Below are 26,621 nucleotides of genomic sequence, written 5' to 3'. Positions count from 1 at the left end.
CAGCAATATAAGTACTTTAGCAAAACAAAATGTTCAACTGTATTTGCGACTTAGCTCAGTATCAATTCAACATGCATAAACAATGTATGATAATATAAAAACAGCATCTTAAAATGTGTTGGAGTAAATACAGTAATAATCAATCCAAAATGGGCTAGTAATGTATGATAGTTTAGAAGAAAGTGGGTATTTGAATTTGCCCCTTTTCAGTGTTCATGTTAAGTGTTTATGTTTGTGCTTACATGCATGTGTGGACATATGTGTGCATATATGCTCCAACTTATGCATTTAAAGGATGGAGGTCCTGCAAAGGGGAAGAGCGGGGCCACTGAGTTTGAAGGGACGAGAGATAGTACAAGCTGATTTATGTGTGTGTACAGAGGCCCAAGTTCTGCATGTTCTTAATTTTGTTTTTTTTTTTTAATGAAATTGCAAAGTGAGAGCAATGAGTTTTCTATTCCCTGGTTTACAGTATACAGAGAACTAGTAAACTTACTATATACATACTAATGTACTAATTCTGTGTTTGTGCTGCAGCCTGAGAAATGCTTTAACAGCTAAAAAACACTGCTTTATAGAAATGTTTATCCATGCAAAGTACTGAAGTGAAAAGAATACGCTCTGCTACCACACAATGCACACTGTACTAAGTTAATAAATTACGAATTTATGCAACAATTACTAAACAGAGTTGAGTAATAATAACCTTGCTTCCTTCTACATTGACATGAACTATTCAACAATGCAGCATTTTCACCATGCTAAGACACACAGTATGGTAAAACTTGAATAGCCATTTCTTACTTATGACATAACATGCCACACACATCTATCAAAGCATTTAATGCATGCATGCATGTCTTTGAGGCATATGAAAATTCTGTAGCATAAATCATGTTTATGGTGTAATGTTGTATAATGTAATATTGATCTGTATTTCATAATGCTTTAAGAAGGTACAATCACTTGTAGTGCTGTAGAGCTGTGTATTTCTGCATCACTTTGCAGAACCCAACATTTTCACAAAGCTCACATGAGGCTGTAGTGCTCTACTGATACAGCACAGTAGATAACACATGCCAGCTTACAACAGTTTGTCGTTGCCATCAATCTGCTCCACTTCTGTGACACGGTCTTCATACATGATGCCATGTTATAAACTGCACTGTTGCATGGAACTTGGTGTGGTACTTTTTGTATGCGCTATTCAGTGTTTCCCCTATCATTGTAAAGTTTGCAGTGGGGTGTACTTAACCATGGGCAGAGATGATGGGACTGGAGTACTGTATAGGCTGCAATTCTGCAAAAAGGTGTTATATTGCATGCTCTTAGTATATGGAATATATTTAGTTCTTTTATGTACGATACCTGGGTAGATAGACTGGTCCAAGGACCATCTTCTGCCACAAACTGACTATAAGGCAAAGAAAAATATATGACAGTAAATAACAGCAACAAAAATTTCTATACATTCCAACAAAATATACATAAAATAATCATGACAGAAAGCAGGATTGTTTTAAAAGAATTGAAGTTCAAAACAATATTATACATATCAAGTATACAGTAGTGCAGAAGGTAAAAACAGTTAGCGAAGACATAAACCACTACATAGCATTTACATCAACCATCTACTAGCTGTTGAAGAGTTAGCTCTGAAAAGTATAGCAGTTCTTGTGCAGAACAAACCCCCTACCACACTAAATAAGAATTATAACAGAATGATTTCTAATGATGTTAAGCTAGCATATCAAAATGGTTTGACATACATGTATGTACACATTTACATTAATTTAGTGGAAAACTATCTACTAAACAGTATATTATGAGCAGCAATGAGAATGAGACATTGGAAAGATGATGTCAGGCAACACTTTTCAGTCTCTATCTCTGAAGCAATCACACTTTGCCTCCTTAGCTACATAGACTTCTAACTTTTTCCTAAACACTGACAGCTTATTGATATAGTGTGTGTGTGCACGCGCGCACGCACACGTGTGCTTATGTGTGTGCATGTGTGTGTGTGTGTGTGTGTGTGTGTGTGTGTGTGTGTGTGTTTGTGCGCACGAGCACATGTATGTGTGGCTCTCTCAACACACACAACACATACGCATTTACATGCACATGCTCATATGTGGACCAAAGGCTCACTAAAAGCTATTGCTTTTACTGTTGTCAAAGTGACTTTATGTTACAGCAATCACTGTAGAGCTCTGTATTAATCAGACAGCACATTCCCCATGGAAACAACCTGTCAAAAGCAGTTACGGTAGTTAATATGAACTGCAGTTAAAGGAGATGAAAATGGGACTGTTATATTCAGCCAATATAAGTTTAAGACCTATAATCTCTGAAAGCACACTTCTCACCTCAGAAAATGATATATAACTTCTATACTACTCTGTAGGTCTCTCCAAACAGTAAGCACCTCTCAAATGGGACTCATCTGGTTATTAACAAAGCACTAAAAGAAGGTAATCAATCAATCAATCAATAAACAAACAAAAGCCACAGCTTGCAGAACATATCTGTATAGAACACTGTGTAAAATAATGAAAGATGCAAACATCTTCTGAAGTTTATGAATGAAAAGAACATTCCCAGCTCACAGTCAACAATCTCATACCTATAGAGTATCTCATACATATAAGAACAGAAAACTATTGATATATTAACCATTAATGGTAATACTTTCTTGGTTAAATTACCTACCTGAAAAACCCTTTACATCCTTCACATGTCATGACATTAAAATGGTAGCCTGTGGCCCTGTCTCCACAAACTTTGCAGATTTTAGGCTCGCCATCATCTTCCTCTTCAAAACATGTATCACAGGTCTGGACCATGTCATCTCTTTCTTCATCTGATGACATCTGAATTTTAGACGACTGGGCCATACTGTGCCTCTTCTGCATAAACTGGTTCACTCCACCTTAGTACAGTTTGAGCGTTAACAGGTAAGCAAGACATGAACTACAAAAGAGAAAAGTGAAAAAGAATATTGTACTTCTTTTCAATTAGTCTCTAAGTGATCAAAATAATTATTGTCCATGAAGCTCTGAAGTAATTATGCTATATTTAAAGCAGATTACATCAGTTACTAATATAGACCATGTCTCAATTGTTATGAAAAAAAAACAACATATTATTCTATAAACCTGGAGCATAATATATTGGTTTACATAAAGGAGAAAAACAAAAAGATTTGGCTGATGTTCATGGTGTTCTGTGGAAGAATCTTCATAGTGTGACACTATTGTAAAGAGCCATAAACAGAAAGTCGCACAGACTTGTACTACAGAGTCTGTCTAAAAATTCCCAACCATATTGAAAATATTCCAATGGATTGCCTTCTCTAAATTTAACTACTTCTGGAACTGTTTATCTCATTCTCAATCCCTGAATTCCATTTTCTTTAAATATTGGCCTGTTAATTATTGTAATTTTGTTGTACATAAACATACTAAACACAAAGAATAATAACATATACAGTGATACAAATTACAGCTGGTGGTTTTAGCTTTGGGTACTTAATGGAAAGTTGTGTGAAAAGGCTAAATTTAAAATTTTAGAGTGTTAAAATCTGAAGCAAATGATGTATTAGTTAATTTTAGATTAAATGCATAAACCATACTAAAGCAGACTTTCAACTCCATACTTATTAAATGACAAGCTTTAAATTTAAATGAGACAAAATATGCTGTAATCACCTACTTTGCACTTCACTTCAGTACTGCACTGTTCCATCCTCCCAGCCTTGACTGACTAAACCTACCTGAGGAATCATACAAACTATATAAACCTACCTGAGGAATCATACAAACTATAGTGTACTTGTAACTGGCTGCTCTGTTTTATCATTTCTTACAAGGACTTGTAAATGAAATGAGATTATTAGCATACCAATGTCAGAAAAAAATGCTGTTCTTAATTTTCTCATCAGTGCACTGTACTTTTATTATACATTAAAAGGAGCCACAGTGGCTTCTTTACACCGAATTAATGTGCCATAAATTGCTATTTTAACATATACATCTTTTTGATTTTGTTTATTAAAATATTCTATATGCTGCCAGACAAAAAAGAAGTAACTCCTTATTAAACCCACTCGAAAAGTGGAGCAGTACTTCAGGAAACATAGTTAATATCAGATTTAATTATGTTTATACATGATGGTCCTCAGATATTTGTGATGTCTAGACATTGTGTAGGGAAGTAGATGCTTACAGTGCCTTTAATTTGGATATAAGGAGGTACATGAACTCACATAGGTTCATAGATCATAGTTGATTACTAGGCTAATGACCCCAGGGGACTTTTTAAACCTAGCTATGCTTTCCAAATGTTTCTGACAAGTTTTGATACCCCGGGACAACTTTAAAAGGTATATATAGACTTGGGCATGGGTGGTCAAGCATTTAAAGACTGCCTCTGTCTACTACAGACATAGCTACCAGGCCAGGGGTACATTTCTGATTCCTTATTCATTGGTCCAAGTTATGCTTGAAGTGGGTTAGGGAAGAACTCTGCTCTACATGGACAGGAAGCCTATTTCAGAGAAGGGGTAGTCTCTGAGACACATACCTGTCCCTCCAACATGTCCTATTTATGTTGCAGATGATGTTAGGTCCATAGGTCAAGTAATTCTGATACTATTTGCTTTGTGGATGTGCAACAGTTCCATCAGAGTGGAATCAGAGGATGCTTTGTAGGCCAGGCATACACTGACTCTCGGCAGTCTGTAGGAGATTGAGTGCAGGGATAGGCTTTGAGGTGATCTGCATATGACATGTTGTTTATGTCCTACATTCTTTTTATGAGAAACCTCTGTGGATGCTTCAGTTGTTGCATAAGCCTGATCAGGCTAATACCGAAGGGGCCATTGTACTTAATGATTGCTCTCATAAGGGCTGAGTATAGTGAATCAATGACATCCTTGGACCTAGATGCCAATCCCTTGCTTATGAGTTTTGCAACACAGAATGATTCCCTTACTACCAGACACATTATTTTCAAAGACAAGGTTACTGTCTACATCTGTTCTCAAATCACTGACCACGGGGTCTACTCCTGGGGGTGTATTATCAGTGTGATAGTATCCAGGGGTAGGTCTCTTTCCAAAGGAAAGTATTAGGTATTTCTTGGAAATGAGTTTTAGACCATGGTTCTAGCACCAGTTATTACTTTGTGTCCCGCAGTCTTGGAGAGTTATAGTGTCACTGGGGGATTTTATCACTGTGCCTAGTTTGCAACTGTCTGCATACTTGGTCAGCCAGAGGACCTTAACAATGACTCTGACTTCAAAGAAGTCAATTCCAAAAAGGAGTGGTCCCAGGACAAAGCCTTGAGGAACTCCACTAGGGACTGGTCCCTTTGTGGAGGTAGACAACCCTAACCTAACTTTTTGGGTCCTAGCTGTGACCAGCTGGCTATCCAGCATGTGGCATAGGAGTTTTTATACCTAATTTACCGAGTTTGTCTACAATACACAAGTGGGATATTGTGCCAAATGCTCTGGCTAGGTCAAAGTAGGCAGTATGCAATATTTTGTCCTCATCCATTGCTTTGGTGTCTTTTTGAAAGAAGTCCAACAGGTTGAGTAGGCATGACCTGCCCTTGATGAAAGCAAATTGGGTTGGATTCAGTATCTGATGTATTCCTATGTCATTGTTTATCATTTCCATGATAATTCTTTCCATGGCTTTGCATATGAGACTAGTCAGCTTCTGGATTTGTAGTAATGCAGGTACATAGATGACCTGCCTTGTGCAATGGGATGAGAGTTGCACTCCTTCATTCACTTGGCAAAAAGCCTTTCTGAAGGCTATGCTTAAATAGTGATTCTAGTGATCCAGATGGGTTGTGTTTCATGTTATAAAGGAGGCATCCTCTGATATTATCAGGGCCTATTGATGCAGTGTTCTTGGCTTTGGAAAGTACATTGAAGACCTGTATTATAGTGACAGCTGGGGGAGTTATGGTTGAGGGTATATTCCTGCTGGACATCTGGGGGAAGAGGGTGGTAAAATGGTTACTAAATTTGTTGACCAGAAGATTTGTTGTATCTTCTGGCACAGTATAGGTGGATCCATTTACAACTGGAAAACTTACATGGACACATGTATGATGCTACAAAGTAGGCTACAGCTATAGTAAGACTTATGTGGATTCAAACCCTGCACCTACTGCACTGTAATTGAGCACAGACATCACATCATGTGTATAAGCCTTAATAAATGTGCTTCAGCAGTATGCACGGAAACAAGTGATTCTGGAAGGTGCTCATAGCTATGTGCATGAAGCGCAAAGCAGGACAGGGTGCATTTTATTAATGACAATAGTAATATGGGCAATAACCTTTCCGCAGTAGGGAAACAAAAAGTGCTGTGATTTAATTCAGCTCTGTAGAAGCAGTTTGTCAAACACAGACTTATTAAAATGCCTTACTTAAGTGCATGCTGCTGGTGTATGAGGCATACCTTTTCTTCTATAAGCGCACTGTATTGTTTATGGATTTACAGCATAGTATATTAAATTTTGTTTACAATTACAAATATGTGGTATCTTTGGAATAAAATAAAGTCCTGTGAAAAGTATACTGGTTGAGGAAGAAATACATAAATAGTAAGGGAGGATCAGTATTTATTATGGTAATGAATATACTGCTTTATGGGAGGCAGGGAATTGTTTATTTATTTATTTTATATTTGTTTACTGGGAATGCCCGACTGGGTCAGAAGCCCATTTTCAGCAGAGGCCTGGGTAGAAAAGCTCCACTACAAAAAGGTTAATAATACAGAGATACAGACATGGCTTCTAACTAACATAAGGTAATATATAAGGCTCCAGTTAGAAAGAGTAGCATAAAAACAAACAGTTAACATCAAAGACATGTGGAGTCTTCAGAGATACAGTGTGTAGAGAAAAACAACATACAGAAGATTTTTTTTACAATAGTAGACTATTTTTACAATGCAGTAAACTTATCTCAACAATAGTTATTTGGCAGTATCTCAGCATTTTGGATAGGAATAAATACAGGATATTTGGAGAAGGAAATAAAAAAGGATGTAGGAAGAGAAAGGTTTAGTGAGCTGGGAAAGAAAGCAGAGAGTAGTCTTAAGAGTGTTGAGGCTTAGTGGGCTAAAGGGTAGGTTCTGAGTACTAACACAGGAAAGCAAAGATTGGTCATCAAGGAGTAGTACAGGAGCATAGCCGGCTGTTGGTAAGGAGATCCCTGAGGAGCAGCTGAAATTTGGAAGGATTAGTAGTATTTTGTATGTGTTGAGAGAATTATAAATATACAGTGACAAAGGAGGAAAATGCACACACCTTTTTTATTGATACATTATGTCAGAAAACATGACATTGCTATTTGTATATATATTCTGGAATATGGATCCCTCCGGGCTGGTTGAATGTCATTATTATTAAAAGCGTGCTGTGCTTGTCAAGTGTTTAATATGTACTGCTATTCAGACTCTGCATTTATCAAAGGGAAGAGGATTTCTGGCATGTACGTGGGGTTTCTTTTGTTAATATGAAACTTTTGGAAATACTGAAAGTTTCTGCGTTATGGGTTACAAATGTGTGTGTGATCATTTGTTGGTTAGCTTCAGAGTAAGGGTTAGTTAAGAAGACAGAGTTAGTGTTATGCAAATACTTGCAGGTCAGGGTTAGTGTAAGGGTTAGGTAAGGGAATAAATGTAGTGTTTTGTGCATGTGTGTGCATGTGTGCAGCGTGTGTGCATGTTTGTGTCTCTGAGCCTATATTTTGTAGTGACAGCGTTACAAAAATGATTTATCTAAGGTAAGTTGCAGGATTACGGTTACAGTCAGGGTAAACAGGCATTAGAAAGGTAGTATGGTGGGGTGAAGACTTTAATAGTACATACAAATGTATCTCCAAACACCATCATACTAGGTGACTTCAACTACCCTAATATAGACTGGGAACACTACTCAAGCCCAAACACTCTAGCCCAAAGGTTCCTGGAGTTCATAAACTCAAATGCCAACAACTAACTAGTCACCATCCCACCAGAGGGAGGGAGAATGATCTCACATCATCATCAATGGGATCACCTGGGGATACAATGTTCAACACCGAAGTATACCCCTGACTGTGATGGATCACTCATCTGGAGGTCCTCCTGAGGTCCACCATCCCTGAAAAAAAGAAAAAAGTGAAAAACTTCAAAAAAAAATGCGAAAAACACTCAAAAACCTCTGTGGTCTCCTTTTTTGCTCCCTTTAAGGCCCAGTAAAACACACTAAACACTTACAAACATTACAAATGCCTTCTACCAGCACCTACAGGACTGCATGGATCAGGCAATCCCAAAGGAAATCTAGAACTAAAAACACAAGCTTCAAGCTTCAGTCCAGTCCTTCCAGCCAATAACAAGCAAGCTCAACAACACAAGGGAACAAAAAGGAGCAGAGAAAGAAAGAGCCTTGAAAAACTTAAAGATCATTAAGTAATTAAAAAAAACTAAGAGCTAATCATTTAAATCAAAAAAGGCAAAGTTGAGAGAGAAAAATCGCCAAGGACTCAAAAGGATGTCACCTTCTAGGAAGAAAAAGTTAGAAACCTAGGAGGAAAGGCTCAGATAGAGTTCATATGAATTAGTAATAAAAATGATGACACACAACTGCTAACAACACACCTGACACACATACTGGCTGACAGGTTCACCTCAAACCCTCCCCCCAAAAGGAGAGATATCTATACCAGAGGATTGTGCCCCCAAAACAACATCTCCAACTCCCAGGTGAGAACTGCTCAACAAAAAAAACAACACATCAAGGGACCGGATAGTCCCCCGTGTGCCGTGGTTATCTTTAAGATTAGAAATTAAATAACCCTTAGCCTCAGGACAGCTGTTTAATCTCAGCCTCTGACCAGGACCAAGCAGTCAAGGAGGGCACCACGGCACCCATGTGGTCCCATGGAAGGATCCACGACCCTACACTGTTGTCCCAACATTCCCATTAGCTTCTTTACTGTCAAAGCCATGGAGAGGAAAGATGACTTTCATCAATAAAAGACAACTTGAATCCCAGACTTTGGACCCAAGTTTGGATCCATTTGAGGCTTTGAGATCATTGGCTTTTAAACTGCCTTTGACTTTCACAGAGGCTTGGGAGACTTTTAAACTTGGTTGACTTTTGAGACAGGCACCAAGGCCCTTGATGAGGCCTCCACCTTAATAACACCTACCTCCAGGAATCATCGAAAAAACTCATCAATCAGGGAATGTACCCACAAACCCTAAGAACCCATGCCCTGGGCTTTGACAGCAGACACAGGGTAGCAGCTGTTTGTGGATGTCAGACTCAAAGCCTGTCACAAGTGGTGTCCCACAGGGTTGGCATCTAATTTTCTGAAGGTCAATCACAAGTTCAGTCCTCCAACAAGGGTGGGTTTTTGGATGATAAGCTGACAAAGTACAAAGATCTGAGAAAACATCTGAACATAGTATGGTCATATCTGAAAACACATGGGCCAGAAAGGGCCTCCAGAGGGACCAGATAAAGTGCCAGAAGGGTGGCATAAATAATGGAGCCAAGAAACATACCCTCATAAGTAAACTATAAGCAAACACCATAAGGTACCTTATAGGTTCATCAGGAAGGTTGAAAAAGGGGAAGAGGAGGTCAGGGATCTCTGAGCCTAGAAGAAGTAGTCAGAAAACCTGACAATCATGTTAGTGAGGCAGCCTTTCGTTTGACACTCATGTTGCTAAAGATCACATCTAGATCAAGGGATACATCACCCACCTGTACATCTCCCACCCCATAGACCTGCACTCAGACCACATTCCCCATTCCCATCACTAATTGTACTGACCTGACCAGTATGATTCAGCTGGAAAGGCCCCAAACCAACCCACCAAAAGCATGCAAAGAAAGTACTCAGTCTCTGCCCACAAAAAAAGAGGTCCTGCTCTCATGTCTAGTGCTGCTTGTCCTGAAGAGTGACCCCACTGAATGTTAGTGCCATATACCAAGGGATTCAGGATGACCACCAGAGCCTAGAAAAATATGCAAGTCCTCAAAAACAATTCCAGACTGCTGAGCCACCTCACAATCACCCCATCTAGATGAGATCTGGGGAACGAAATGACTTGGAGAAGACAGATTATGCATGCAAAGAAATGTGGAGAGGGACAGTGAGGCAGAGCCTCTTCGCATAGAGTGGTCTTGAGGAATGTCAGGGAGAGCACTTGGATGCGAGATGTGGGATAGGGCAGGATACATTCATTGGAAGGTGGAGATAAACCATATACAAATAATAGGCATAGTTTTATTCAAATCTTTTATTCAAATAAAGGGTGGCGAAGCTGGATAACTATGGGCTAGCTTTAATCATGCCACCAGTATGAAATGAATGAAAAACAGCTTTAAGAAATGGAAGTTGTCATTTTCTACTGGCATGTAATGGGCTGTATTAACAGACAAGCATTTAGATTTTCAGGATGAAGAAATCACAAAGATTTTTCAAAGATAACACTCTTCATGTAATTTGAAATATGTTCAGCTTTGGCAAGGTAATGTCACTGTTAGGTATAGATTTTGGTTTACTACTGATCCATCCATCCATCCATCCTCAACCCATTTTCCCATTTTTGCACATAGGGTCAGGGTGTCACTTCAGCAGTGACAATCATCTCGAGCCAAGGTTTTATACTGCCAGGTGGCTAGCCCTGCCACAGTAGTTCATTCGCACACTCAATCACACATACACCCGCACCTACAGCCAATTTGGAGTGCCCAATCCACCTACTGCATGTGTTTGGAATGTGGGAGGAAACCGGTGCACCTGGAGAAAACCCACATCATCGCAGGGAAGATAAGCAGACTCCTCAAAGAAGGCACCCCAGCTGAGAATTGAACTGGAGAACCTCTTGCTGTGAGGTGATAATGCTAACCACTGCACCACCTTGGTCACCCCCCCCCCATGTCTTTCTATACAAAATCTAGCCACCTGACAATGTGAACCTTGGCTCTAGATGATTGTCAGTGTTGAAGTGACTCCCCAACCCCATGTGAAAAACAGGTAATAAGCGGTAGCAGATGGATGGATAAGGTAATAAAAGATTTCTTTCTGTTACAAAGGGCTGGCTTAGCTATAATACATTTGATTAGAAAAATATTTTACTGAATATGAAGTTGTTCACATGTCTAAATATTTACCTATTCTGCATTTATAAAATTATAAAGGGAAAACTACTGGGGGAGGGGAAACTGTAAAAAGGTACTGATATAAAATAATAAAGAAGATAGATGAATGGTTAAATAAAATTGATGTTTTAAAGACTACATCACTTCTTGGCATTCTGTTATATATAGCTGCATGCAACAAGAGGGAAGAAGGATCAATGGAATAAGAAAAGAAGAGGGTGAATATTTATCCATGTCTATTCACATGAAAATGCTAGTTATCAAATTTTAAGAAAGTAATATTATTTGTTTCCTTCATATCTATACATCCTTACTTTCTTATGCCTCCAAGTAATGGATATTCATATAGTGGTGTTTGTGTGTGTGTGTGTGTGTGTTTAATTTAATTAAATAAATTACATTTGTTCTTCTATTTGTACATGTTTCTTCATTATTCCAAAACTGATGCCAAAGGCGCTCATCCTCTTCATCACCAAAGCTATTTTCTACATGGGGTTGGGGTGCTGTGTGAACTGTCAGCATCTCTCTGTCTATTCAATGCCCCTCTCCAACCTTCTTTGACAGTTATGTTTGACTGTTGCAGGTCTTCTCTCACACAATCCATTCATCTCTTTGCTGGATGCCCTCATTTCCTCTTGCTTTCTTCTTCTTCTCTGTCCCAAATCTTCTTTACCAAATTGTCTTCTGTTATTCTGCACATGTGTCTGAGCCATTAAAATCTGTTCTCTTTGACCTTTTCTGCAACTGGAGCTACTTTGGCTTTTGTTCTAACGTCCTCATTTCTTCATCTGTCCCACAGTGTGTATCTTAACACCCATCTCAGGGACTTCATCCTCGTCATGTCTAGCTTCCTCAGCTACTCTGTCTTTACTGCTCATGTTTCTGTATCATGCAGTAGTACTGGCCACACCACTGTTTTGTACACCTTACTTTTCAGCCTCTTTGCAATCTTCTTTAATATATTACTACTGACACTCTGTGCCCGTTGGCTGAAGCCCCCCTGATTCTAGCTCTGACCTCCTCTTTCAGACTTTCCTTCTCCTCAGCCTTCCCTCTCAGATACTTGAAGGTGTTAACTTGTTTCACTATCTTTCCTTCTATCTCAGTTTTCAGCTTCTTCTGATTTCCCCATTTGCTGTCATTACAACTATCTTCCCTGTACCTACTTTCAACTCATGTGCCTTCAGTTTTCCAGTCCATCCCCTAGCCTTTGCTGAACTTTTTGTTCAGAGTCTGCCTGTAATGCCACATCATCTGCATATAGCAACTTTGTTGATCTCTCCCCTCAAACCTGACTGCTAATGTAGTCTATCATCAGTATGAAACAGCAGTGGGATCCCAGCTGAACTCTGATGCACACCCACTCTCACTCCCACCATAAACCTCTCTGTGACACCAAACACTGCTCATACTTGAGTCATTGGGTCCTTGCACATATCCTGCACTAATTCTACTAATGTTTCCAGGACTTCAAATCACTGCAGGACTGTCAAATCATCTTTCTTGGGACCTTGTTATATGCTGCCTTCAAGTCTAGGAATTCCCAGTTGGACTCTTTTCAGATTTCTAGCTTCATCTCAACTATCTGTCTCACTGCGAACACTGGGTCAGTTGTGCTGCATCCTGTTCTGATTCCAAACTGTTCACCTATCATCTTCTTTTCTACTACTCTGCATAAACATTTATCAATCACCCTCTCTAGAACTTTCATGCAGTGTGACAAGAATTTGATATCTCTATACTGCCTACAGTTGTGGATGCCCCTTTCGTCTTGTGCAATGGTACTAGTATGCTAAATTTCCAGTCATCTGGGATACAACTTTGTATCTCCACTACTATGAGTACACTCAGGAGCCATTTCTTCTCTTTCTCACCCAAGAAAGTGGATCTTGATCATATCTGTTGTGACCTCATCTGAGCCTGCTGCTTTCTCTGATTTCATTTTCCTTAGAGCTGTTTTTGCTTCTTCTAAGTGGTTCCTCTTCTTATTTCATTGTAGGATGTGTCTGGGTAGTACTGCTTCTGTAGGGTTTTCTTCATTCAGAAGCATCTGGAAGGAACCATTCCATGTGTCTTTGATGTTCTCTGAACTGGTGAGCAGGTCGATGTTGCTGGCATCCCTTATGAAAGGTGTCTGGCTATATTTTTTCTCTTTCTGTCTTTGCCTTGCATCCTGGTGGAGTTTCTTTGTGTCACCTACTGAGCCACTTTCCAGAAGCTGGTAGAGTGCTTCTGATGCCTTGTTCTTTGATAATGCAACTCCTCTCTTAGCCTCTTTGTTAGCCAGCCAGTGTTCTTTTTTAGCCTGGACTTTTCTATCTTTCACTTTTTCCTGCACTCCTTCTTTCAGTTTATAACTTCCTCAACTTCTGCATTCCACCACCAGCTTTCCTTATATACTTTGCTTTCATACCTGCCTCAGAGACATATCTGTTCAACAGTCCTCATACATGGTCTTTGAGGCACTGCCATTCTTTTTCAACTCCAACTATTTCCTCTTCTTCCTTGGGGCTAGACCATTGAATAATTCCTTAAACACTTGGGCTTTTTCACTAGTCACCTTCCAGGTCTTCAGCCTAGTCTCTGTCAACCTTAAAGCCTTCTGACCACTGCTTGCAGCTGTGGCAAGCAATGGTTTATGCTATGGGGCAACTGTTTTACTGGAGATGACTTTGCAATCACTGATTCTACCCTAATGCCCTTTCTTTACTAGGAGGAAGTCTACCTCAGTTGAATGTTTGCCATTGTTGTATGTGATCTTGTGACTATTTCTCTTGCTGAACCATGTGTTGACCTCCATCAAGCCACTGGCCACACAGAAGATGAGAATGACCTCTCCTTCCTTATTCCTGTTGCCCCAACTGTGGACCCAGGCAGTCCTCACATCCTGTTCTGTCTGTCTGCACTGATATGTGTATTCTGGTCACTAACTATCAAAACCAACTCATGTTGTCCTGCTTTATCTAGTAGGTCCTGCATCTGCTGTCCAAATGAATGCTTTCCCTCACTATCACAACCCTACTTTGGGGAATAGGCTAAAATTATGAATAGTATCCTTTCCTTACAATGAAGTTAGATTGCCAAGAGTCTATCACTAGTTCTAATGAATTCTCTCATTGTCTTCTTAAGCCTCTCCCTCACCAAAACTCCCACACTGTTTCTAGCCTGTCCTCCTCCTGAGTAGTAGACTGAATCCCAAGCTAAGTGGCTTTGCTGCATTGCCCTTCCACCTTGTCTCCTGGATATGTAGGATGCCCAACCTCCCTCTTACAATCATGTCATCTACTTCCAAGCTGCATCCTTTGAGTGATCCTGAGTGTAGCAATCCTTAGTTCATTTTTGGCAGGTTGATTGTTTTTTCATGCATCATGGCTATCCAGCATAACCCAAGTTGGACAACTGTCTAATGGACAACCAGTAGCTTATTGACACAGGGCTGCTGGGCTTTATAGCGAGCAAACACTGGCTATTAGGGCCACATACATTCCTTTGTACTGGTTGCATGGATGTAGATCAGAGTAGGCTGGGTCCTCAATCCACTTATCACATTTTGGGTGACATTAGTCATCAAACTTAGAGCCTGTTTTTACACCATTATGTGGCTAACCCTAGCATGGCCTGCAGTCTGTGATCCATGTTTTCCATTTTCTCCTATCTACAGGATACTGCACACCACAGTAGATGCTCAAAGTAGGTGTGTATGTATGTAAGTGTGGTGTGTGTGTGTGTGTGTGTGTGTGTGTGTGTGTGTGTGTGTGTGTGTGTGTGTGTGTGTGTGTGTGTGTATACGCTTGTACACATGCACAAGTGCACCCACCTGGGTGGTCATAGTATGGAAGGTTGGGGGTGCAGAATTTGTATTTGTATGCGTGTGTTAGACCATGCATGTGTGCACATGAGTGTGTGCCTCTGTGAATGTGAGCTAGTGTGGAGGGGCTTGTTTGTGGTTGAGTGTGTGTGTGTGTGTGTGTGTGTGTGTGTGTGTGTGTGTGTGTGTGTGTGAGTGTGTGTGTGTGTGTATGAATGCAGAGGGGTGCCTTTGCTAATGTGAAGTTGCCAGGGGCAACACAAGCACTGTCAGGTCTGACAGCATAGTGTTTGAGTCAGTGACATGGTAAAGAGCTGCTATTGAGGTGTTTCTCATTGCAGGTTTACCTTGTCTCTGAATCAGAATTTCTCTCTGTCATGCTAAATGACCAACCCATGATGGGTAATTAGCATGGGCAGAGAGAAATTCTCTGAATCCCAGGGTTTTTCTATTGTACAATATGTTAAGAGATTTTTGCACACATTTTCAATCAGGGCCGGTGCTAGCATTTTGGGGGTCCCCAACATGTTTCAAGTTAGGGGCCCTGCCCAGTAGGATGTAAAGTGTAACCATGTTACTGCCATGCTCCCTTCCCTGTCAAGGTCCTTCCAGCACCCCTTTAATGATTACTGTGTAAACTGTTAGCACCCAACAGACCATTACAAATACTTGTAGTGCCAACAGTATTGCATCAAGTACACACACTGACTGGCATTTGTTACATTACAATCCTTGATACCGCAGTAAGATAGCCACTCAAGAGGTATATGCACTTGCTGGCTGGCACTTTATAGCAATGTAACATTATGACAAGCCTCTGTATCACAACAAGGTAGCCAGTCCAACAGAGGTAAACACAGTGACTGGCATTTAGTAGCAATGTTATTACATTACAAGAAGGCTCTGTACCACATCAAGGTCACCAGTCCCCCAAAGGTATACAAATACACCCACACAGACTCCCACATACAGGACAGAGAAACCCGCACAAGACAAAGACAGCACTGCAATAAGACTGAACATAGACAAACACTCACAGGACAGGATGGCCCCCATGTTGTAGAAGGAAGTAGTAGTCCACAAAAACGACAAAAATTGATTGGCCAAAGAAGAGCCATAAAGATGGACTATTGAGGATAAGAAAGAAATTATGTCCAAAAGATAGATGCTAGAAAACCAGATATAGTGGTCCAAGAAAAGAAAACAAAAGTAGCATTGATCATTGAAATTGCCACACCTAGTGACTACAGTGTCTTGCATACAGAGAGACACAAAGTCATAAAATACCTCACTCTGCAGGCAGAAATGAGAGCCATGTGGAAGAAAGATACCCAGACAGTTCCAATAGTAGTAGGAGCAACTGGTCTTATAAACAAGAATTTACAGTCGTATTTAGATATGTTACCAATTCTTGTAACAGGAATGCCGTGGTGGTAGCGTTGTTACCTCACAGCAAGAGGTTCTCCCGTTCGATTCTCGGCTTGGCTTGGGAGTGCCTTCTTTGTGAAGTCTGCATGTCCTCCCCGCAGTTGGGTAGCATTCAAAAGACATGTGTGCGTAAATGGGTGTGCCTTCGTTGAAAGTTGTGTGTCGAGCTGGCACCTCGGCGTTTCATAAAAATCTACTGCCAATCATTAGCAGACCGGAGTTCCACTGTGGTGACCCCTTACTGGGGAAAAAGTCAAAAGACAAACAACAACAACAACCAATTCATGTAACACCGTAAGAATTGCAGAAGGTGTCATTACTGGGCACATTGCGCGTGCTGAGAAGAGCACTTTTGGCTAACATCAAAGAGTGAAACAATACTAATTTCATGAACTTTAATCGTACTTTGACTTAGGAATGGGGTCCATTCCCATCATGGTATTAGAAACCCAAAAGACTTGGAGAAATTAAAATGACAGAATTAGGAGAAAGGACAAATTATTATCCCAGGGATAAAAATTCAAAGGGGGATATTCCAGGGTGACTCTCTGTCACCGTTGCTATTCTGCCTTGCCATTAATCCATTAAACTGTTTACATAACGGCTTAGGCCATTGCTACAATTTGGCTCCCAGAAAACAACAAAGTCTAATGACTTCTCATCTTCTCTTTGTCAATGATTTAAACCTGTATAGCTCATCAGATCCTGAGAACAGCATTGACATCTAGGAACAAGATCCAATCTATAAATCAGTTTGCTCTTCCTGTCCTAACTTACGGTTTTGGAGTGATTGAGTGGCCCCAAAAAGTGTTGGATAGATTGGATATTAAAACAAAAAGAATGCTTCATGCTAACCAAATGATTTATAAAAATCAGTGTATACCAAGATTATATATTCCCCGTTCTGAAGGAGGGATGGGCCTCCTTGAAATTGATTACATGTATAGATCTGCAATCGTGGGACACCACACATATCTACTAACTTCACAAAATCCAAATGTAGTGAAAGTTTTGAAACATGAGGAGAGTAAATCTAAGATGACATCTCTGCTTAATCTAGCAGAAACATATTGACGTCAAGCAGGAATGGAAATCAAACCAGGAGTGGATAAAAATCAGGCAGCAACTGAATGTGCCAAAAACAAAAGAAAGAATATAAGGTGAAGGACCAGATGAGAAGCAAGAAATGTGGAAAAAAACATAAATATAGTTGCAAGTATAGAAAACTTCTGGAACAGCCGCATGTTGATCAAGAATGAATGGAGGAATGGTTGAGGAGAGGTGAATTCAAACCAAGAAATGAAAGATTAATATTGGCAGACCAAGACAGTGGGCTACATACATGCTGGTTTACAAAGTCATTGAACATGTGGGAGAAACAGACAAATGTAGGTTTTGTGGAACCGAATTGGAAACAGTCACTCACCTTGTTGCTGGTTGCAACACACTAATGGCAGAAGGACTGTATACTGAAAGGCATAATAATGTGGCGAGACTGTTGCACTGGGGATTGTGCAAACATTATGGTATCAAAGTGGCGGAAAAACACTGCAAACATGAGCCACAAAGCATCATAGAAAATGATGAGGTTTATATCACATGGGATCACCCATTACCAACAGTTCAAAAAATAGATGCTAGAAAACTGTATATAGTGGTTCAGGAAAAAAATACAAAAGTAGCATTGATCATTGGAATCGCCACACCCAGTGACTATAGTGTCTTGTGTACAGACTGACACAAAGTCATAAAATACCAAGATCTGCAGGCAGAAACGAGAGCCATGTGGAAGAAAGATACCCAGACAGTTCCAGTAGTAGTAGGAGCAACAAGTCTTATAAAAAAGAATTTATAATCGTATTTAGATATGTTACCAATCCATGTAACCCTGTATAAATTGCAGGAGTCATTACTGGGCACATTATGGGTGCTGCGAAGAGCACTACTGGCTGACAGCAAAGAATGAAACAATACTAATTTCATGAACTTTAATCGTACTGTGATTTAGGAATGTGGTCCATTCCAGTCATGGTATTAGGAACCCAAAAGACTTGGAGAAATTAAAAAGAGACAGAAGCATCCACACCAAACAAAGTACTACAGCAAAACTGAACAGGGACACCCACAAAAGACAAAGACAGCACTACAGCAAGACTGAATACATGAGATGCATTAGTTGGGCTGACTCCACCACACAAGACAACTGCAGACATGCAGAACAGTCAGACTGCAGAGACACACAAAACAGCCATATAGAAGACACTACAGACACAGAAGACATACAGGAGACAGCCCCGGGGAATTACAGAGACTGATTTGGTGAAAAGTACTTTTGTTCTGATGGACAGACCAAAAATGTAAGAGAGAACCTCAACTCAGCATTGTCACCCCCCCCCCCCTCATATCTCTCAACCTCCTACCATAAAGCCAAAATAAGGGTAGGATAAAGGTGTATAAGTCAAGGACACATTTTAAATACTGCTTTTACAAACAAAAATATATGGACATTTGGCCATACTCTCCACAGCAACCCCCCACCCATCTTCCAATCATATAGCCCACACAAAAGGTGAGCACCCAAACTAAAATATCACTATATGTGTCCAAAACAGGGACTTGGTCTTAACTCTCTCATGTTTTTATATAATGTTGATACAATTTATGGTTCAGCCATTCAGGAAATGAAATAATTTGTTGAAATTGTTAGAGGCTGTTATTTGGGGATTATTTAGGCTTTGATTCAGTTAATGGTGGTAAGGGCTGATTAATTTAGGGGTAGTCAGGTGGTCATGTGATCTATTTTGTATTATTTAAGCAGCTCTTTCAGTAAGTTTCAGTTGTTCTTAAGATGTCTAACAGTTACAGACAAAAGGACTTAACAATAAATAAGATAGTTTAGGTTTTGACATTGGGGGGGGTTCTTTTTTTTTTTCTTTTTTTGCTGGTTTTAAGTTACTGCAAGCTCTATATGCTCGTTAGGGGATTTAATTCTGATTTTAAACTGTCAGCCTGTTCAGTGCACCCTACAAACTGGTACCCAGGGCAATTATCCCTTCAGTGCTTTATCCCTTCTATGGCTTTGTTACTGCACATCAGATTAGCCTGGGCTCTGATGGAAAACACTAGTGTGTTGTGATACGACTGGACAAGGAAAGGGGTGATTATGAGTAGCCAAATACCATACAACTTAAAATAATGATGGAGACTGAGCAGACCAATGCTATAAACTGTCTTTCGGCTTTTCCCAGTTAGGGGTCGCCACAGCGGAACTCCGGTCCGCTAATGATTGGCAGTAGAGTTTTACGTGGTGGCTTGCCGGGCCTAACTCACAACCTTCAGCGAAGGAACGCCTATTCATGCATGTCGACACACAGAAGACGCTCTAACTGAGAACTGAACGTGCAACGTCTAACTGTGAGGTGACAACACTACCGCAGCACCACCACCGCAGTGAGCAGACCAATGCTATAATGTTTAAAATAATATCCAAAGTGTTTTTTTTTTCTGAATTATTGATTAATTCCAGGTAATTTGAATTACTGAAATTAAGAGTCAGTGAGTGTATTTATTATTAGAAGTATAATTGTCCCAGTCATTTGGAAATTATTTGAAGTTACCCAAAATGATTGCACTTTTTTAAATTATTTATTTCTTTAAGACATTCATAGAAGAATATTTCTTCACATTCTTTTTCCATCATGGGGGGGAGGGGGCAAACAATTACATGCTAATCAGCATGACAGATGGTTGCTAAGGTTGCTATGACCTATCCTTTACGGTTTCTATTGAATGGCCTTGTGCTAAAACAGTTATAAATAACAGAGGACATTCCCCATCTAGCACCACAGAGTCTAAAAGAGTGGAAGGTATTACGTCCTGAAATTTAAGGGCCAAGTGCTAGAGCAGATTCCTGCAGCCCTCAAAGTCACAGTGCTTCGCAACTGCACATCATATTTTAGTCTTCTGCTACTAAGGACAGACACCTTCACTTCATTATTTTTCCTGGATGTTAATTTTCAATATTCATTTATCTTACTGGGCCTAAAAGGGCACACAGGAGTGTGTCATTTTATAGTTATGTGGCAGATCAAGAAATGGGGAGAATTACACCTTTAGACATGTTCTCACTGTAAACAGTTCATACATTTACAAATTCATGTCCAGTGCCTTGAAGAAGCACAAAGTTGTAAGCCCCTTTTCTGTGTGCAGAAGCATTAAAATAAAGGTTGGGTTTGCCAGATTTGCTAGTGTCTAATGGCAAATAAAAGGCAGTCCTTACTTAGCAGTGAAACTGACCAAGTAGAGAAGCAGGAGATTCCTAATTGTTGAAATGGATAGGGCTACACAGAGGCTACCTCAGCAAAGGCTGAGGAGCATCACAGGTCTCTAGTTCCACTGTCCCAAAATTGTAGGGTCCTTCTGCTGTGATTGCTGACCATATTGGTCATAAGCCAGTCTACAGTGTAGTGGATCATTCCTTCAAGAAACAGCATGTGCATCCTAGTATTCAGAACTTCAGCTGTCACAAAATTGTTGATACCACATCTGCTCTTATCAGATTCATGGCTTTACCTATGTCTGGGATATTTTTGCTGCATGTAGTTATCAGATTGTATAATTTAGTACACCTGATATTTCCAATCCTTCAATTAAACAGCACTCCTTAGTTATTTCTCTCTCATGTAGTGAATACTTCAAGGACTGCTGTCTCCCTCATTTTTTCTCATTTTACCCTTCAGTGTTTTAACAATCATTTTATTTTGAGCACGCTTCAGTCGGATCTTACCCTGCCAGGGAAGATCTGTACTTGGGAACATCAGCACCCACTTATTGACAGCCACTCTTTAATTTACAGCTGCAGATGAGTGATAGAACAAACACTTTATTTATTTAACATTTGTTTACCGGGAAAGTCTGACTTGGAACAAATCCAATTTTCAGTGGAGGCCCAGGTAGAAATGCTCCAAATGCATGTCTTTGTAATGTGGGAGGAAACTGGATTTCTCAGAGGAAACCCACACAAATGCAGGGATGACACGCAGACTCCACACAGAAGGCACCCCAGCCAAGAATTGACTCAGAGAACCTCTTGTTGTAAGGCGACAATGCTACCATTGCACCACTGCGCTCCACCTGTCCTTCATCACATGCAGTTCTACAGAGTGACAGAACCAGTTCCCCACTCCCAGGTGGGAAAGGGGTTTTATTCAAGGATGTTTTAGCACCAAAGAAAGAAAATGTTTGGAGACCAGTTCTGGATCTTTCTTTCCTAAAACTTTTCTGATAGTGCCCAACATTGATCTTTCTTTCCTAAAACTGTTTCTGATAGTGCCCAAATTCAAAATGATGTCACTTCACAACCTGTTACCTCTTCTTCCTAATTCAAGTTTCTTGGTAACAGTAGAGTTAAAATATTACATCCCTATTCATCCAGACTTCAGGTGTTTATTAAGGTTTTGTGTGTACAAACCATATTATCAGGTCTCTGCCTTTATCCACTACACCAAAAGTGTTCACAACGTGTAAAGCTCTAGTTACAGTTCATTGCAGGTTACAGGGTATCCACCTGTTTCCATATTTAGATGACTTACTTATCTTTGCTGAGTCTTTTTCAAAGTATTAGGAATATCTCTTTTGAGTGAGATATATCTTACACAAGCTGGAATTCCAAGAGAACATTCAAAAGTCATTCTTGACTCCTCACAGGATTGTTGTACTGGGATGTCAATTAAGACACCACAGTTCAATGAACTTTCCTTCCACAGGAAAAATATATCTAGATCTATTTCTAGGGTTTTCCATTCAGACTTTAGTTGCTGAGAGGGAATACCTCAGGATTTTGGGTTTCATTGCTTCTGTGATTCTCATGATACCCCTGGCAAGACTCTACATGAGAAACAACAGTGGTATCTGAAGTCTCTTTGGTCCAACACCAACACCCTTTGTTTTATCAAATCCCAGTCCTAGGGGGTATGTCAGAAAATAAATCATTTGGTAGAGACAACAGATATTCCTAAATCCAGATCTCCCCTTCTTCCTCCCTGCTCCAAAGCACTCTGTAATCTGACCTAGCTGGTTGGTTGCTTTGACCTCAACAAAAAGAGTATCTGAGTTGGTAGCTCTGATGATGAGTCAACCTGACCTCATTTACCACATTTTATGCCTACAGTGGTATCAGACTTTACTTTAAGCCAAACTATCCATTCACCGGTTTTCTTTCCTGAACCCAAAAATGAGGGAGAAAGAATACTCCATACCTTGGAGGTCCACAGACAGCTCAGGTACTATCTTGATAGAACTTAATCTTCCAGATCATCAGATCAATTGTTCATTCTTGAGAAGGTAAGAAGGGGCATCTTATGTCAAAACAGACTATTTCAAAATGGTTGTCTAAGGCTATTACCTTTTGTTATATTCACCACAACAAAACTATTCCAGGCAGGGTCAAGGCCCACTCTACCAGGACCTTGGCTTCACCTATGGCTTTTTAGAAAAGGTTGTACTCTGGAAGTATTCTAGAAGCAGCAACTTGATCCTCTGTACTTACTTTTAGAAAGCACTATAATGTTAATTCCTTTTCTCGGTCTGTACCAGAGTTTGCAATGACCATTCTCCAGGGGCTCCTGGACTCTTTTTCTTCCACCTCCAATTGTAATAAGTTAGGGTAATCTACCCATATAGCTAAGGCTACTACAAAAGTGATCAATATGATGAACATAGTACAGTTGAGTGAAAAAACTTGCTATAACAGTAGATGGTTGTATAATCAGTGCTGCAGTAGTCGCTCTGTCCCTCCATCATTCTTGTTTTTTTATGTTATTTATGCCAGGGTGGGATTATTTTTTTTATTCTTCCTCTAATTGTTCTTTCTGATTTCATTATTAAGCTCAGTTGGATCTGCCTGACAGTTTGGGCACATGGAAGGTATCCCAAATCTTTGAAACCTGGCTGGCTGTTAGATCCTTGGCAATATATAGCCCATATAGCTAAGGCTATTGCAGCAGTAATCATTCAAACATCTACTGTTATGGTAAGTTTACATACACAACTGTACTGTATTTGAGCAGTAACAAATCCAACAAGTAAACTGCAAATAATGATATTTTAATTGCCTGCATACCCAGTCTATACCAACTAATCTTCAATTTATGAATTGTCAAGAAGGTTTTAAGATATAAAGCAAAGAAGATCAAGGGCAATCTTATCACGGGGGAGTCCTACAATGCAAACAAAAATATTATTATAAAAATACTGTGACTGTGACTGCTTCATTTTGCACTTTGTATCTTTGCTACTTATACCTTAAACAGCATAGGCTAGCTTCAGACTTGCTGAATCTAGACTGTTTGGTATCACTTATTATTGGAGAGCCCACATTCTGCCTCTCAGTAGTCATCTTGGGATTAGTGCTTCTGTTTTTTGCTGGTGAGAGAAGGAGTGCAGTTACATTATTTCCTGGAGCTGCTGATCACCAGAAAGCTTAATAACTGCTTTATAGGTGACAGCTTGGAATCTGTGCTTATATTCTGAACCTGGTGAGAGGAAGAGCAGAGTGCATTGATTCCAGACTCTTTCTGGTTGGAGAGTGAGTGTCTGTGCTTAACGTACCTGATTGGTCTGGTTGCTATTTGAGGCATCTACCAGAAAAAGGCTACAAGCCTGCAGACCCTTGCATCATCTGGGACAAGACAGTGGATCAACAAACAGGCAGTGGCCTGCTTCTCTTCTTAGGATTGGTACTAACATTTTGCTTCTGGTGAGAGAAGAAGCAAAGGAATATTGTATCCCAACATAGTGAAGCTGCCCTGAGACCAGCATTAGTAGTAGCCAAGCAGTAGCCATTCATGCGACTCCCCTCTTTTCATCATTCTTGACAAGCTAATTCTTTATTTTTCAGTAAGTACTGCTTGATTTCTTTCTAACTTTAGAATATCTGCCTAAATACTTCATCCTTAAATTTTCAGGGTCTATGTATTAGTTTCTCAAGTGTTTGGCAGTGTTCTGTACAGACTCAGATACCTTGAGTGACATTTTTCCTGTAAAAGGAATATATAAGGAAACAGCTTCAGTACTTAGTAATAATGACCATCCTTCCTTGCATATCTAAAGGTCAGCTCCCTCTGCTTTCTCCTATTAACCCGGTGAACTTGGGCATTCTGAGGCAGTGTAGCAACTGCCTCATGTACAAAGACAACTCTTTCCTCTTACCTCCTAACACTCAGACTTGTGAGAGATGCACTTACATATCCAAATTGGAAGCCATGCACTCTCAAACCAAGACTGGAATAGCTGGCCAAGAGGAGAAAGTCAACACCTGCACCACAGCACATGCAACACATAGCTCTCCAGGACACCCACCATCACATCTCTCACATAAGAACACAAGCCACACACCAACCTTTATGGAAGCTCTCAACAGAAATCTACCCAAACAGCAGAGACCTCCAAGGCAGAAACGCACTCGACCACCACAACACTGCACAAATCACAAGACACATAGTTCACCTACACAGTGTGCCCCTCAACCTAAGCCCCTAAGGCAAAACAGCTTGCCCAATACACTAATCATAGGCGACTCGGTAGTGAGGCACACTGATGTCCCACTCACTAGGTTGAATAATATCAGGTGCCAGAATCCAACACATAACACATGCACTCAGGTCACTTCACAACAAGCACAAGTATGACTCTGTCACTGTCCATGTGGGTGTGAATGACCTGAGACACACCTCCCTGGACAACATGAAAAGAGACATGGAGGAGCTGTCGGATTATGTGGCCCAGGCAGGTATGACCCTAGCCCTGAGAAGCATTCTATCATCGCCCAAAATGATACCGCAGTACAAGGAGAAAATGACTGACTTTAACAATTGGCTAAGTTTCTGGTGTCATTCTAAGGGGATCTAGTATCTATCTGCTTGGGATGACATGACTGACAGACCTCAATGCTTTGCCAGAGATGGCCTGCATGTGTCACCCCTGGGTTTCCGGACACTGGCTAAGGCTCTTGCTACCCCTATAGTGCCTTTTTTAGGTGATGTTCCAAAGACCAAATATCACTGTAACATCTATAAATAAATGCAATATGAGGGTCATGCTGCTCAGTGCTAGAAGTCCTAATCTCAGGTTGCACTTGCTCGAAGCACTTCTCAAAATGGAGAACATCGACATTTGTGCTGTACTGGAGACCTGGTTTAAAGAAGCGCTGCCAGGCTATAACTCATTCCACACCTTTCGGCCCCAGAACATGGACCGAAGTTCCAAATGCAGTGGTGTCTCCATATTCATAAAGGATATGCACACCTCCAGACTAGTGGCCCAGCATAATGCATCTGAGATACATCAGGTACAACTAACACTGGGTAAGATGGTGATTCAGGTTGTAGACTGCTATAGGTCCCCAACCATGTCCCAAGACTCTCACTCCACCTTCCTAAGCACACAGGAAACTATTAGGGTCCAACCCAACACTCTCATACTAGGTGAATTTAACTACCCCTCCATCAACTGGGAAAACTACTCATGCACCAATACACTGGCCCAATGCTTCCTGGAATTCATCATTTCCAATGCCCTGGACCAGCTCATTCTTACCCCCCACTATAGGAAGCAACATCCTTGACCTGGTTATTAATAACATGGGCAACTGTTGCAAAACACCAATAGTCAATTCTTCCCTGGTTAGATCCAACCGCAAACTTACCACCATGGAAATCCACATCTCACCCCCCACCACATATACATTACTCCCATCACTGCTGATGAATCATACACCAACGCACTGTATGAACACGTACATAAATGCATGGAACTAGCCATACCCAACAGAACCAAGACGCTCTCTTCCAAAAAAAGCAAGCCAATCTGATTGCCCCCTGCCATTAATAAACTCTACAACAGAAGGAAGAAACTGCTGCAGAAAAAGGTGAAGTCCCAAGACTGGAAAAAACTCCCTTATTAGCCTCAACAAAAAGTTGAGATCCCTCATCAAAACCTCTAAAGCCAACTATTAAGGCAGAATTGCAGCAGACACTAAAACAACCACAAAGCCTTCTATAGTCCTATCAAGAATCTCCATGGTAATACCCAGGTTTTCTCTGAGTTACTGCACAATTGTACCTCCTATACTGAGCCAACAGATATTGCCAACATACTGGCTGACAGATTCAGTGCCAACTTTACCACATCTGTGTGCCCT

At 40.4% G+C, this 26,621-nt stretch overlaps 1 protein-coding gene across 2 annotated transcripts in view; it reads right to left on the bottom strand.

The window, feature by feature from the left end:
- Window positions 1–26,621, bottom strand: part of NR1I2 (nuclear receptor subfamily 1 group I member 2) — a 1,633,990-nt gene that overhangs the window by 445,836 nt on the left and 1,161,533 nt on the right. The window contains exon 5 of one of the 2 annotated variants that reach the window (XM_044071501.1): window positions 2,713–2,973. In XM_044071501.1, coding sequence (XP_043927436.1) covers window positions 2,713–2,915 — 203 coding nt within the window. In that variant the 5' untranslated portion in view covers window positions 2,916–2,973. Of the gene's footprint in view, window positions 1–2,712; window positions 2,974–26,621 lie in introns of those variants that run through there. The other variant, XM_044071502.1, reaches the window with a different exon arrangement.

Source organism: Protopterus annectens, chromosome 5.part0, assembly GCF_019279795.1.
Source record: "Protopterus annectens isolate FY-2018-M chromosome 5.part0, PAN1.0, whole genome shotgun sequence".
Taxonomy (NCBI): Eukaryota; Metazoa; Chordata; order Ceratodontiformes; family Protopteridae; genus Protopterus; species Protopterus annectens.
Note: the sequence above shows the minus strand (reverse complement) of the source record. Positions and strands in the feature narration are given on the sequence as shown.